General features: G+C 45.5%; 1 protein-coding gene across 1 annotated transcript in view; it reads right to left on the reverse strand.

Annotated features, from left to right (window-relative positions):
- The window catches only part of SLC9A1 (solute carrier family 9 member A1), a 104,211-nt gene that overhangs the window by 41,427 nt on the left and 48,599 nt on the right, over window positions 1–14,185 (reverse strand). The window contains exon 2 of the mRNA XM_060257916.1: window positions 3,370–3,830. Coding sequence (XP_060113899.1) covers window positions 3,370–3,830 — 461 coding nt within the window. The remainder of the gene's footprint in view (window positions 1–3,369; window positions 3,831–14,185) is intronic.

The raw sequence follows: 14,185 nt of genomic DNA on the forward strand, positions 1-14,185 counted from the left end.
AAGCAACTGTGACCAACGAAGTACTGGAGGCAAAACCATTATCTGGCTACATTTTCCAGCACTTGGATTGCTGTTATGTTGTACATTCATCATTAAAGTCCCTGTGTCAAATCTAGCTTCCTCCACAGACTTGCTCACTGGCCTTAGGCAACTCATTGGTCGTTTTCGCACTCACCTTCAGCCGGCGCGACCCCCCCCCTCTTCACCGCGCAGGATCTGCGCGGATTTCGCACTAAACGCCGCGGAGCAGCCGGAAGAGCCGGAAACTCCCGGCGCAAAAGCCGCTCAAACGGAAACTGCTTTTGGGCGGTTTCCGTTTGAGCGGCTTTTGCGCCGGGAGTTTCCGGCGCAAAAGGCTGCTCCGCGGCGTTTAGTGCGAAATCCGCGCAGATCCTGCGCGGTGAAGAGGGGGGTCGCGCCGGCTGAAGGTGAGTGCGAAAACGACCAGAGTCTCTGAATAGCAGTCTCCTGTCCACAACATTAAGTATGCTAATTTGCTTTACAAAGTACTGTTAGTAGAACATACCTGAAGAGCTTTGAATGTACTTATTTGCTTCATTTCCACCCCATCATTCTCCCTTTTGAGGACCCAAAGCAACTGATATAATTCTTCTTTCCCCTCTCCTCCCAAAAGATGATGCTCAAGGGGTGGGAAAGCATCAATAAATTGCAAACCAAATTTGCTTGTTGGGAGCAGAGTAGGAAACAACTATTCCCCTTGAACAGCTAACCTACTGTAGGAGAAGTTTATATTTTGCCTAGAAATGTAAAATTTCCAGAAATTTTAAAACCAGGTAGAAAAATCCCATTTTTTTTTGTGTTCTGTTGTTTTAGACCAACATGACTACTCACCTGAATGCACCTTTTGGAGTACACTGTAACAAATAAAGTTTATATGGATTAGTCACCTCTTAACACCCTTTAGCATCCCTGGTTCCAAACAGAAGCAGGTGGTAAAGATTCTGCTTGATCCTCCTTATCTTGGATGAGGTGAAGACTGTAGCCTGCATCAGGGACTGCAAGCAGGAAACCTGGTTGAAGTCAGTAATCCCATCTTAATTTAATACAAAACTATTTGGATGTGTTCTTGCTGGTATATTATTTCACAGACTTCGTTCTTTGGTTTGGTCCCTCTCCATTCTTGCAGCAGCACAAGGTGGGGAAGGTTAGAGAGGATGTGAGGGGCTGGAGTGACTTCATGAATGACTTCCCCACAAAGCACCAACCCTCTGGGGGAAAATGGATTGAAAACAGCAGGAAACTGACCGTCTCAGAGTTCTGCAATGGCTATTGTGAAGGTACAACTGCCTCTCACTTCTCCACCTTTCCCTACACACTATCGGCAAAATCGTCAACAGCCGGCAAAGATTCAAGCCCCAGCTAACAACTCTTTTAACTTCTAGCTTATTCCTCAGTTCCCTTTGTTTTACATAAGAAGCGCTACCAACTGCAGCTGATGCTCATATGAACATATGAAGCTACCTTATACCGAATCAGGCCCTCGGTCCATCAAAGTCAGTATTGTCTACTCAGACTGGCAGCAGCTCTCCAGGGTCTCAAGCTGAGGTTTTTCACACCAGGTAAGGAGAGCCGGTTTGGTGTAGTGGTTAAGTGTGCGGACTCTTATCTGGGAGAACCGGGTTTGATTCCCCACTCCTCCACTTGCACCTGCTAGCATGGCCTTGGGTCAGCCATAGCTCTGGCAGAGGTTGTCCTTGAAAGGGCAGCTGCTGTGAGAGCCCTCTCCAGCCCCACCCACCTCACAGGATGACTGTTGTGGGGGAGGAAGGTAAAGGAGATTGTGAACTGCTCTGAGACTCTTCGGAGTGGAGGGCAGGATATAAATCCAATATCTTCTTCTTCTTCTTCTTCTTCTTCTACCTATTTGCCTGGACCCTTTTTTGGAGATGCCAGGGATTGAACCTGGGACCTTCTGCTTACCAAGCAATGCTCTACTACTGAGCCACCGTCCCTCCCCTCAGGCTTCTACTAGACCTCCCCCTCTTTGCTCCTAGTCCTTGGATTCTGGTTCCTCTGACTTACCCTTGCAAGGCACACTAGGCTAAACTATGAAGACTTGGTTTTTGGTTTGTAGAAGGAGACTCCAAGACTAGAAGTAGCATACTTCCCATTGCTGTGGAGAGCCAGTTTGGTGTAGTGGTTAAGTGTGCGGACTCTTATCTGGGAAAACCAGGTTTGATTCCCCACTCCTCCATTTGCCCCTGCTGGAATGGCCTTGGGTCAGCCATAGCTCTGGCAGAGGTTGTCCTTGAAAGGGCAGCTGCTGTGAGAGCCCTCTCCAGCCCCACCCACCTCACAGGGTGTCTATTGTGGGGGAGGAAAGTAAAGGAGATTGTGAGCTGCTCTGAGACTCTTCGGAGTGGAGGGCGGGATATAAATCCAATATCTTCTTCTTCTGCTTGCTGGGATCAAACATATAGCCATGAGGGACGGTGGCTCAGTGGTAGAGCATCTGCTTGAGAAGCAGAAGGTCCCAGGTTCAATCCGTTGCATCTCCAAAAAAGGGTCCAGGCAAATAGGTGTGAAAAACCTCAGCTTGAGACGCTGGAGAGCCATGAATGGGGCTGTGGCTCAGTGGTAGAGCATCTGCTTGGGAAGCAGAAGGTCCCAGGTTCAATCCCCGGCATCTCCAAAAAAGGGTCCAGACAAGTAGGCGTGAAAAACCTCAGCTTAAGACCCTGGAGAGCCGCTGCCAGTCTGAGAAGACAATACTGACTTTGATGGACTGAGGGTCTGATTCAGTATAAGGCAGCTTCATATGTAGGAGGGATGGTGGCTCAGTGGTAGAGCATCTGCTTGGGAAGCAGAAGGTCCCAGGTTCAATTCCCGGCATCTCCAAAAAAGGGTCCAGGCAAATAGGTGTGAAAAACCTCAGCTTGAGACCCTGCAGAGCCACTGCCAGTCAGGGGAGGGACGGTGGCTCAGTGGTAGAGCATCTGCTTGGGAAGCAGAAGGTCACAGGTTCAATCCGTGGCATCTCCAAAAAAGGGTTCAGGCAAATAGGTGTGAAAAACCTCAGCTTGAGACCCTGGAGAGCCGCTGCCAGTCTGAGAAGTGATGGACCGAGGGTCTGATTCAGTAGAAGGCAGCTTCATATGTTCATATGACATTCAAGGTCTCACGTGGCATATGACTGTCCACTACTAGGGACAGAAAGCTCAACTGCACAGACCCTTGGTCACACTTAGCAAAAGAAAGCCTTAGACTTATACTCTCATGTTCAGCTATAGCTCTTATTCCTTCCAAAGGTGCCCGCCCCCCTCACATTTATCTCTTCAAATGAAAGCCTGAGGTAGCAGCCTCTCTTTGCCTTCGGGCAAGGTTGCTTTCAGCTGTGTTCCCACTTACCACAGTGACGGCATCATTCAGCAACGACTCTCCAAACACCAAGATGTGCAAGAGCTCATTGATGTGGATCTCCTCGAACACAGCCAGCACGGCCACGGGGTCCACAGCCGAGATGATACTGCCAAAAAGCAGGTTGGCCAAGAGGCCAATGTGGCTTAAGCCAGTCACACTGATCTGGCACACACAGTACAGCAGGGCACCCACAAAGAAGGCATTCCACAGCGTCCCCAGCACTGCAAACATCAGGATGGTGCCCAAGTTCTCAGTAAACTGGCGCAAGGGCAGGAAGTAGCCAGCATCCAGGATTATGGGTGGGAGAAGGAAAAGGAAGAAGATGTTCGACTGTAGCACTGGGGGGTCCTCTCCTACAGCCTTGATCAGCCCTCCGACAAGCAGTCCTACCACAATGAGCAAGCAGCTCTCCGGGACTATACTGGAAATTGTTGGGATGACATGGAATCCTAGAGGAGAAACGACAGAGTACCAAGTTAGCACCTTTGCTGCTGCACTGCAGTGCATCAGTTCTACCTTTGCTCGTGGCCGGACAATAAAACCAAACTTTGCAATTCCTCAAGAATCACAGACTTGGGAAGTGGAGAAACCCAATGGGCAAGACTTCTTAGGAATTCTGTTTGCTCCTTGGAAACACATACAGAAATACGCCAATATGCAGCAAGAAAAGTTTAATGGGGGCATTTATTCTAGTTTTTAGTGATGAGGAAAATTAAACAGCGTGTGGAATTAATTCTCGGTGATCAGAAGGCATGTGAGCATTATCTACAGGGTGGATCAACTGTTCTGCAGTCCTCCAAACCATTACAAGGTGCTATAGGAACAGAAACATAGATACGTGCCCAATGATTATCAACAGGCTACAAGACTCTGGGCTACGAGTGTTATCTTATGCAGTGCATCATATTATATGCGTCAGAAGCTGAACAAAGGGACGGTGGCTCAGTGGTAGAGCATCTGCTTGGGAAGCAGGAGGTCCCAGGTTCAATCCCCGGCATCTCCAACTAAAAAGGGTCCAGGCAAATAGGTGTGAAAAAACCTCAGCTTGAGACCCTGGAGAGCCGCTGCCAGTCTGAGAAGACAATACTGACTTTGATGGACCAAGGGTCTGATTCAGTATAAGGCAGCTTCATATATTCATATATATTCATATTCAAAGTGCTTTGATTTATCCAATAACAATGCACTAAAAGGAAACAAAGGAAATTGTCCTTTGAACAGCAACTGGCATCTAAAGAGACCCCAGCGAAGAGATACGTCTTTGTCACCTCTTGATGGGACACTCAGACAGAAACCACACAGTTTCAGATCATTACTCAAGGCTGTGCGGAATGTTCAGGAATCAGCCAGCTGTGCAGTTATTTTATAGTCTACCTTTCTTGCTGAGACTCAAGAATGATTACAAAATTTTAAAAACAATGCAACAGGAGCTGTAAGACATACACTAAACGATACCATGATATTGGATCACAAAATTAGAACACAATATAATAAAGGCAGTATAAGACGCAATAAATAAAAATGGCATGCAGTAGGTTAGAGAAATTAGAAATCAGCAGCAAAAAACAAGATAATCCATATCATACATCAGGGGGTTCCCAAACTTTTTGTAATTCTGACACTGTGTGGTACGTGCAGCCACAAAATCACTGCTGCAAAATGGTTGTTGCAAGAGGCACAGTCAGCCACCGAATAGCTGCGGCAACTTACCTTCAGTCACAGTGAAGGTCCTTGTGCTATAGTGGCAGTTGCTGCCCAAGCAAAGTTATTAAAAATCTGCACAGCCCATCATTTTCCCAGTATTTATTTATTTTATTTGACTAATATCCTGTCCTTCCCACAAACCAGGCTCAGGGCAGGTTCCCCCAAAGAACCAAACAATAAAACAGTTAAAAACAAGTTAAAATTTCAATATAAAACAGCTAAAAATGCAAACTGCCTCTACAGTAGTAACCTATCAGTCCAAAAGTCCATCAGATCCCAAGTCACTGGAATTGTGTGTGTATGGGGGGGACTAATAGCTAGTGACGACTGCTGCCTCAACTGAAGGCCTAGCAGAAGAGCTCTGTTTTGCAGCCCCTGCAGAACTGGAACAGGTCCTGCAGGGCCCAGATTTCCGAGGGGAGCTCATTCCACCAGGCAGGGGACGGGGCCTTTTTGGCCCAAGCCCTAATCGAGGCAACTCAGATGTCTCCACCAGAAGTTGTTGGGGTGCTGATCTTAGGGACCTACAGGGTTCATATGGGGAGAGGTGGTTCTGAAGGTATGTTGGCCCCTGGTTGCATAGAGCTTTGAAGCTGTCCATTACTCCAACCTAATCCTAACAAACATCTCCCCTCCCCAACGTTTCTGGTTACCACACTTACTGCTCAAAGCTTGTAAGAACAGCTCCGAAGAACAGTAGAACAAACTTGGTAGCTTCAGAGCTTCCATGACCTACTTGCATGATGCAAAATGGTGTGATGCTTGGAATTACTGAGGAAATGCAGCCAAGTCCCATTTTGCTTTCAGAAGAATTGAGTCATGTGCATAAAAAACTTCAAGCCCAGCAATTAAAACTGTCTCTCACTTTTGTCTCCACAGGCTGTCAGGATTCCATTAGGATTGGAACACTCCCGAACTAATGAGAACAAAAAGATTCAAAGTCTTTTTTTCTCAAGTTCTAAAAATACAGCTCACTGGAGCATGTTTTTCATTATGTCTTCCATTTGATGAGATTCAACACACCCATTTGCCTTGCTTCTCCCATCTTTATACACAGGAACCTGCATCTCCCCCCCCCCCCCCACTCCTCCGATCAGTAGCTGCTTTTGCAGGTGGTCCCCAACAATACTCATCCAGAGTCAGATAAACAAAAAGGCAGAGAGAAAAACAGGCTGGAAAGCAAAGCACTGAAGTTGTTATGGCATGCGACTTCCCATTGGCCCAGTCTCTTGTGGATCCTTGGGGTAATGAATACTGTGGGGCAGCAATTGTTGTGGACATTAAACACATCCAAGACTTCATTTCTGTTTCCAACCAGGGTCTACACTCAATAAAAATTAAGCCTGGTGCAAACATAATATAACATTCACCTAACTTATCTCCTGTGCAATCTTTATAAGCTAGAACATCCACTTTCTTACTTTATTTCTGAAACAACAAGTCAGCCATTTTGTTGTAATAATCCATTGCATCCCTGACATTTGGGCACTGTTTCTGAATCCTTTACTTCATTTATACCCCACTTTCCTCCCCAATGAGAACCTGAAGGGACTTACATCATTTCCTTATTTTCCAGCACAAAACCCTTGTGAGGTAGGTTAAGCAGACTGTGTGATTGGCCAAAGGTCAACCAGAAACCTTCCATGGAAGATAGGGGATTCAAACTTGGGTCTCCCACATCCTAGTCTAATACTCTAACCAGCGGACCACACTGGCTCTTAGGTCAAGACCATCTCCTTTGGTCCTGCAGAGCTCAACTTTTTCTCCTTCATCCCCTGCCAATATCAATCCAGCTCCCTAGAATCTATTATTTATTGACTTGCAAACAAGAGCTCCAACACTAGGTCATTCCCATATCAGCCCTGGTCCATGCTATGAAGGTTCTCAGCTTGGTTAGTACAGGCAGTTCAACTTGCAGCAGACTTGTGTCTAGTCTGGCTGCAAGGAGATCAAAACTATTTGGGTACCACATTCAGATCTCTGGGAATTTCTGAAACTGGAACTGGCAATTATAGCCTATCTAGATAGCACAGGCTTTCGTCGGCTATGGGAAATAACTAATTCTTTGATATATTTTTTCAGTGTTCCATCTGGAAAAGTGGCATCCTTCTCCAAGCCTATGACCAGCCCCAAGGTTCACATCCCATCTTCCCCAACCTAGGATTGTAAATTCCATGCTGGGAGATTCCTGCAGGTTTGCAGAACCTGGAGGGCAGAGTTCAAGGGTGGGTGGGTGGGGGGAACAGGAATGTGATGCCATAGAATCCACCCTTCAAAGTTGCTATTTCCTCCAGGGCAACTGATCTTTGCAGTTCAGTTGTAATTGCAGGAGAACGCTGGGCCCCACCTGGTGATTGGCAACCCCTACTCCAACCCAAGTTATGGTGCTCACTGAGTGCTTTTCAGCAGGTCATGGATGTTCTGTAAAGCAGAGCCTAACTGCATGTGATATTCTTCCTGGGGACCTCCCGGGTCAGCACATGGGCATGGTCTGGAAGTTTCATAGTCCCTAAGTGTGTGGGGGCCTGAGTTACATCAGGAGCGTGAACCACAAGGAGAAGGAGTTTATTTTTAATAATTTATTAAAACATTTATATCCTGCCTTTCCCAATGGCTCAAGGCAGCTTAAAATGCATAATTGAAATAATTAAGCCACAAACCACCTCCTAATAAAACACATCAAAACAGCTGCAATCTTTAAAAAAAAAGGCTAAAAGCTGGGTCAGCTCTTAGACCTTGCCCTTGTGTGCTGCTCTGCAGATATAAAATGGCCCTTGAGAGCAACAATTTGTTCTGTCGGGGAAAGAGTCGCGTAGCCACTTGCACGCAGTGCCCTCCTCAAGGTAGTTTCAGATCGGAATGTGGCACAAGGGCAGGGGGGAGGTCTGAGGCACTTGTCACTTGCTGTGGTCCCCATCCATTCCCGGCTTCCGATGCTTGATGAGCATGCTAGAGTTCCAGAGAGGGCATTCAAAGTGATGAACAGAAGAATCAGTGATTCACCATAGCCAAGCTTAGAAAGATATTTTACCAAGCCGAAGTGCCTTCGTGTACTTTACTGTTTATGAACTATTTGCATTAAAAATCGTCTTTCTCCTTCTAAGCATATGAGCATATCACAGCAGGTAAAGCGGGATTGTCAATAATATTTTTAAAGCCTGCTTTAAAAAACCTAATCAATAGGGCAAACCAGAACCTCACAAATCAGTCTAGCACCTTTTTATCCCTTCCTTCTTTCAAGTTGCTCAGAGTGGCATGCATGGTTCTGCTCCCTAATTATCTTCACAACAATTCTGTGAGGTAGAGATCCTGCTCAGTTATGGAAGCAAGATAAAATACCGGGGAAAAATGGGACTGGGTTGTTAAAGTTATGTCATGGAGTGACATGGATAAACTTACAAGAATCTTAAAAGATGATGGGGAAAATACAGAAGATATATAGAAAAAAGAATGGAAAATAAAAGGACATTGGGCAATTTTTGATAACAATTAAGCGTTAAAAATATTAAAATGAAGAACGAAGGTGTACTATAACAATGAAGATAGGGTTATGTATTAGTAATATTAGAAATACGTATTTTCTTGAAGAATAACAGTTTTATATCTTTCTTTTCTTTAATTTATAAGATTCTTAAGAGATAAGGTCACCTTCTTTTTATAAGTATTTTAATCAAAGGACACCGGCGAGAGTCAAGATATAGGGGGGGGGAGTAAGGGTGGAAAATAGCAATGTATGAGATAGATAACGAGTTTATTAATGTTTTATTGAATTTGAATATCATATGTTGCTAAAATAAAAGTGTTTTACATAACAATTCAGTGAGCTAGGTGAGGCGGAGAGAGAGTTACTGGGACGCTGTGAGCTTCATGGAAGAGTAGGCATTCAAACCTAGGTACCTAGCTATGGTGCATGAGCCACTGAATATAGACGGTAGTAGCAGAACAAATTATAAGTCCAGTCTCACCTTAAAAGCGCAAAATATTTTTAAGCTTTCATGAGTCAGAGCTCAGCTCACTAGATACGTATCTGATGAAGTGAGCTTTGTATCATGAAAGGCTATACCCTGGGAAATTGCACTGGTATTCCAGTCGTGTTAGCAGACTTGAATTCTTTTACACTTTCATAAAAGCAATTATGCAGACTCACCAATTATGCAGACTCACCAATTATGCAGACTCACTTAACGTTCAAAGAAATGCAACTGGAAGTTCCAGATGCTACCAGGAGAAAAAGTTTATTTGCATCTTTTCCCCATTGGCCCTAGCACCCAAGTCAATGTTCCCTGGCACCGATCACGTCATCTGCTCATCCTTGTTACCAAGGGAACCCTCCCTCTCCTGCTGGCAGAAGCTCCCCCCTTTTTTTGCTCCACACTTTCCCTTAATGCTGCACATCAACGCCAGAGGTTGACAGCATCATCCTTTTGTGCAAATATAACCAGGGGAGAGTACAATCCGACTGACAGAAACCCTCCATGCTTTTGCGAAGGCTGGTAGTTTCATATAACTCTGGTTCATTCCGACAGCTTACCTTTCTTATCTATAGCTCAAGGGTGGCCAAACTGCAGCTAGGAAGCCACATGTGGCTCTTTCACATTGTGTGATTCTCGAAGCCCCCACCACCCCGTTGGCTGGCTTGGAGAATGCATTTAAAATTAAAGTTGCTTTCTTTCTGCCTACACCTCCATCCCCCTGTCTGTCTGTCTTCCTTCCTTCCTGTCTTGTGGCTCTCAAACATCTGACATTTATTCTATATCGCTCTTCCGTTAAGCAAGTTTGGCCACCCCTGCTATAGCTTCTATTTCAAACACTGAAGTAGCTTACACCTTCTGGGTTATATAATGAATACACAAATACCATCCCATTTTTACACTAAAAAGAGTCACAGTTAGCCTTTGAGGAGTTTTAAAAGCAGCACTGCAAAGACCTTAAGGGAAGGGAACTTCCAGATATCAGGAGCATTTCAACTTTCCCCATGGTATGCAAACACCTGAGATACCAGAAGAGTCCCCTTTCTTTTGCATTTCTCCACTTCATTTATTTATTTAAGCTGCCTTTTCACCCAACTTCAGTTTTCCTCAAGGTGGCAAACAATAAAACTTTAAGATTTAACACACACACACACATGAACATATGAAGCTGCCTTATACTGAATCAGACCTTTGGTCCATCAAAGTCAGTACTGTCTACTCAGACTGGCAGCAGCTCTCCAGGGTCTCAAGTTGAGGCTTTTCACACCTATTTGCCTGGACCCTTTTTTGGAGATGCCAGGGATTGAACCTGGGATCTTCTGCTTCCCAAGCAGATGCTCTACCACTGAGCCACCGTCCCTCCCCTATTAAACCAATTACAACAAAACACATGAACACATGAATAGGAGGAAAGGTCAATGAAAATCAATGCGGGAGCTCCAGGACAGCTCAACAAACTTCAAAAACAAAACCGTTCCCCAGCATTTTGATCACAGCAAATGTTCCACCAAAATGGCAATTTGATTTCACCCACACAATCTTCAGTGAGGGCAGACTGCTTAACAATACATTCCTAAGCAGTTACCCCCCATCTAAGCACTCTGACTTCAATGTATTTGCAGGGGTACAGCTCTGCCTGGGAATGTACCTACCAACCAACCATGTAACTATTATCTGCAATTAAAAAGAAGGCATATAAAAGGCTTTTTAAGCTCAAACCCTTCAATATGACATTGGTATAGGGAGGTGGGGGAAAGAATCAAGTTGATTGGCTGTTTTTGCTATTAAGTTATCTCCCATATTGATGTTGGGAGCGGCTGCCATGGGGGGGGGGGCTCCAACATTGTATTCTTTCTGTTAATTAACACTGTGATTCCTCTTTATTATTTGTTTCATCGCTGTGTGAAAACAGCTCTTTCTGGGGGTGGTATAAATTGTGTGGTTCTCGAAGCCCCCGCTGCCCTGTCAGCTGACTTGGAGAAGGCATTTCTCTCTTTAAATCACTTCTCCAAGCCAAGCCAGTCAGCAGCTTGGAGAACGCAGTTAAAGTTGCTTTCTTTCCACCTCTCCTTCCCTCCCTCCCTCGCAGCTCTCAAACATCTGACCTTCCTGTCTTACAGCTCTCAAACATCTGACGTATATTCTATGTGGCTCTTACGTTAAGCAATTTTCGCCACCCTTGCACGAACTTGCCTCTCCCTGTGCAAGATCCCTGCACTAAGATCCAACAGGGCCACATACCATATTGGGATGAATTCTGTGATTTTATATATTTTAAACCACCTCAGGCATAAAGAGCAGTGGCATATGATGCGCGTGGGCAGTTAAATAGCTTCCAATGTTAATTTACAACCCACCTTTCAAGACAAAGAAAAGTTGTGGTTAACAAATTTTAGCTACCTTTCCTTCCTACAGTCCCCCTCCTTACAACCTTATTTCCATTTGTACCTATGAACGCATTTTCTGCCAAGTAAATGAGCAGGTCTGTAGCCAGCAGTGAGGCAATGAGGGCAGCGTCCCCTATCAAATTTGCAGCAGTCCCCAGGCAATCCGGTCCCTGATGAGATCCAGCTGACTGCTCCTTCCCACCTGACTGCTGCGTGCTTGCTTCTGATCTCCCCCCTCCTGCCCTGGGAAAAGAGGCACCCCCTGCTTGCCTCATGCTGGTGCTCCCGCAGCGGAGAGGAAGGGAGGCAGGCTGTGCCACACAGTGCTGGGGGCCCAGGTAAAAAGCAGTTTTTTAAAGAGCAGTCCTAGACTGGTCTGCTTAGCAGTAAATCCTATTTAATTCAGGGGAGCCAGTTTGGTGTAGTGGTTAAGTGTGTGGACTCTTATCTGGGAGATCCGGGTTTGATTCCCCACTCCTCCACTTGCACCTGCTGGAATGGCCTTGGGTCAGCCATAGCTCTCTTATCTGGGAGAACCGGGTTTGATTCCCCACTTCTCCACTTGCACCTGCTGGAATGGCCTTGGGTCAGCCCTAGCTCTCTTATCTGGGAGATCCTGGTTTGATTCCCCACTCCTCCACTTGCACCTGCTGGCATGGCCTTGGGTCAGCCATAGCTCTGGCAGAGGTTGTCCTTGAAAGGGCAGCTGCTGGGAGAGCCCTCTCCAGCCCCACCCACCTCACAGGGTGTCTGTTGTGGGGGAGGAAGGGAAAGGAGATTGTGAGCCGCTCTGAGACTCTTCGGAGTGGAGGGCGGGATATAAATCCAATATCTTCATCTACCTCACAGGGTGTCTGTTGTGGGGGAGGAAGGGAAAGGAGATTGTGAGCTGCTCTGAGACTCTTCGGAGTGGAGGGCAGGATATAAATCCAATATCTTCTTCTACCTCACAGGGTGTCTGTTGTGGGGAGGGGGGGAGGTAAAGGAGATTGTGAGCCGCTCTGAGACTCTTTGGAGTGGAGGGCGAGATATAAATCCAATATCTTCATCTACCTCACAGGGTGTCTGTTGTGGGGGAGGAAGGTAAAGGAGATTGTGAGCCACTCTGAGGCTCTTCGGAGTGGAGGGCAGGATATAAATCCAATTTCTTCTTCTTCTTAATCCTAAAAGAGTGTTATTTTTTGTAAATTCTGTTTTGATTTTCATTTTTTAAATTATAACAAGTTTCAGCGCATTATATAATATCAGACAGTATATATTCCCCTAACCCAACCCCAGAATCAAAGAAATAAGCAACCATCCCCTAAGTATACAATGAGACTAAAAACATTCCTAGGATCAAGATACCTTGAGCGTTCTTAAGATCAAAGCCCACAAGTAACAGTTCATGTGTAGGATGATGTGGGGACTGAGTCACAAATGCTTATGCCACAACAGATGTATAAATCTTGAAAATGTAAAGGAAAGAGAAAAGAACCACCATCCTTTTTGTTGTTTTTAACAATATATAAAAGCTAATATAATCCATTACAGGTCGCAATGAACAATAAAAGCAATGCATCAAAACAGCAGCATTTAGACAAATAAAAGAATCAGCTGAAGCCAATATTCTGGTTTTCTATCTGGTACCTACAGAACGTTAGGAAAGGCACCAGGCAAAATGTCTTTGGAGAAAGAGTTCTTTGAGTCAGCACAAAGAAGACATTTAAGATTACCAGCAACCAAGACTGGATCTACATGTTTTTTGAGAGGGGGGGGGCAAAATTAAAAAATGGCGCCCCCTTATGGGCCATTCTATCTTATGGTCCCATAGAATACAATGGGCTCCATACCCAATTTGGCAGCACCCCCTCCATCGGCACCCGGGGCAAGCACCCCCGTCTGCCCTCCCCTAGATCCAACCCACTTCTTCGGGAGGGGGGGGCACCCAAAAGGGCCTTAGTTGGCAAGGCAGGTTTAGTACTGTAGAAGGTAGTCCGGATGAAGGTTGCCAGGTCTGTGTTGGAAAATACCTTAAGACTTTGAGGGTGGATCTGGGAGAAGGCAGGATTTGGGGAGGGGAGGGTCCTCAGCATGATACAACGCCTTTCAAAGCAGCCATTTTCCCCAGGTAAGCTGATCTCTGCCAACTGGACATCAGTTGTAAAAGCAGATCACCTGGAGGCTGGCAACCCTACTTCATATGACCCATAGAGCATGGAATGAAATGCGTTTCCTAGCTCCCAAACAGCATTTTTAAGACGCAAAAGCACAGAATCCACTGACCTCTTCAGAGGTCTCCAAGGGGGAGGGGGAGAATCCCAGCTGGGTACTCTCTCGCCTGGAAAAGCATGGTTTCAAGATGATGACTCACTCTGGAAACATAAGACCCATAAATATCCTGCAATGCTAATAAGGCATGAACAACTGAAACACCAGCATGCCATGCTCAGAATTTGTATTTTATAACAGCTGGCAGAATGCCATGGAAAGCTATACTAGTCTTATAGTCTGTGGCTGACCATTTTTTTCTTAAATCAAATTGCCTGGCAAGCAGCAGCCCGTGGAATTATTAACAGCTATGGAGCTCTTGGGGAAAATGAAGGTTGCTAAAAAGAGAGAAATTTAAGAGTCAAAACAATTCTACACTTAACCCAATTAAAAGCTGATTGGGAATAAGACCACAAAAAAGCAGTGTAGCTGGGTGAACAGATTATAACTTGGAAAATCTGGACTCAAATTATACCCCATGAAGGATGCTTT

The sequence above is a fragment of the Heteronotia binoei genome, chromosome 17, assembly GCF_032191835.1.
Source record: "Heteronotia binoei isolate CCM8104 ecotype False Entrance Well chromosome 17, APGP_CSIRO_Hbin_v1, whole genome shotgun sequence".
Taxonomy (NCBI): domain Eukaryota; kingdom Metazoa; phylum Chordata; class Lepidosauria; order Squamata; family Gekkonidae; genus Heteronotia; species Heteronotia binoei.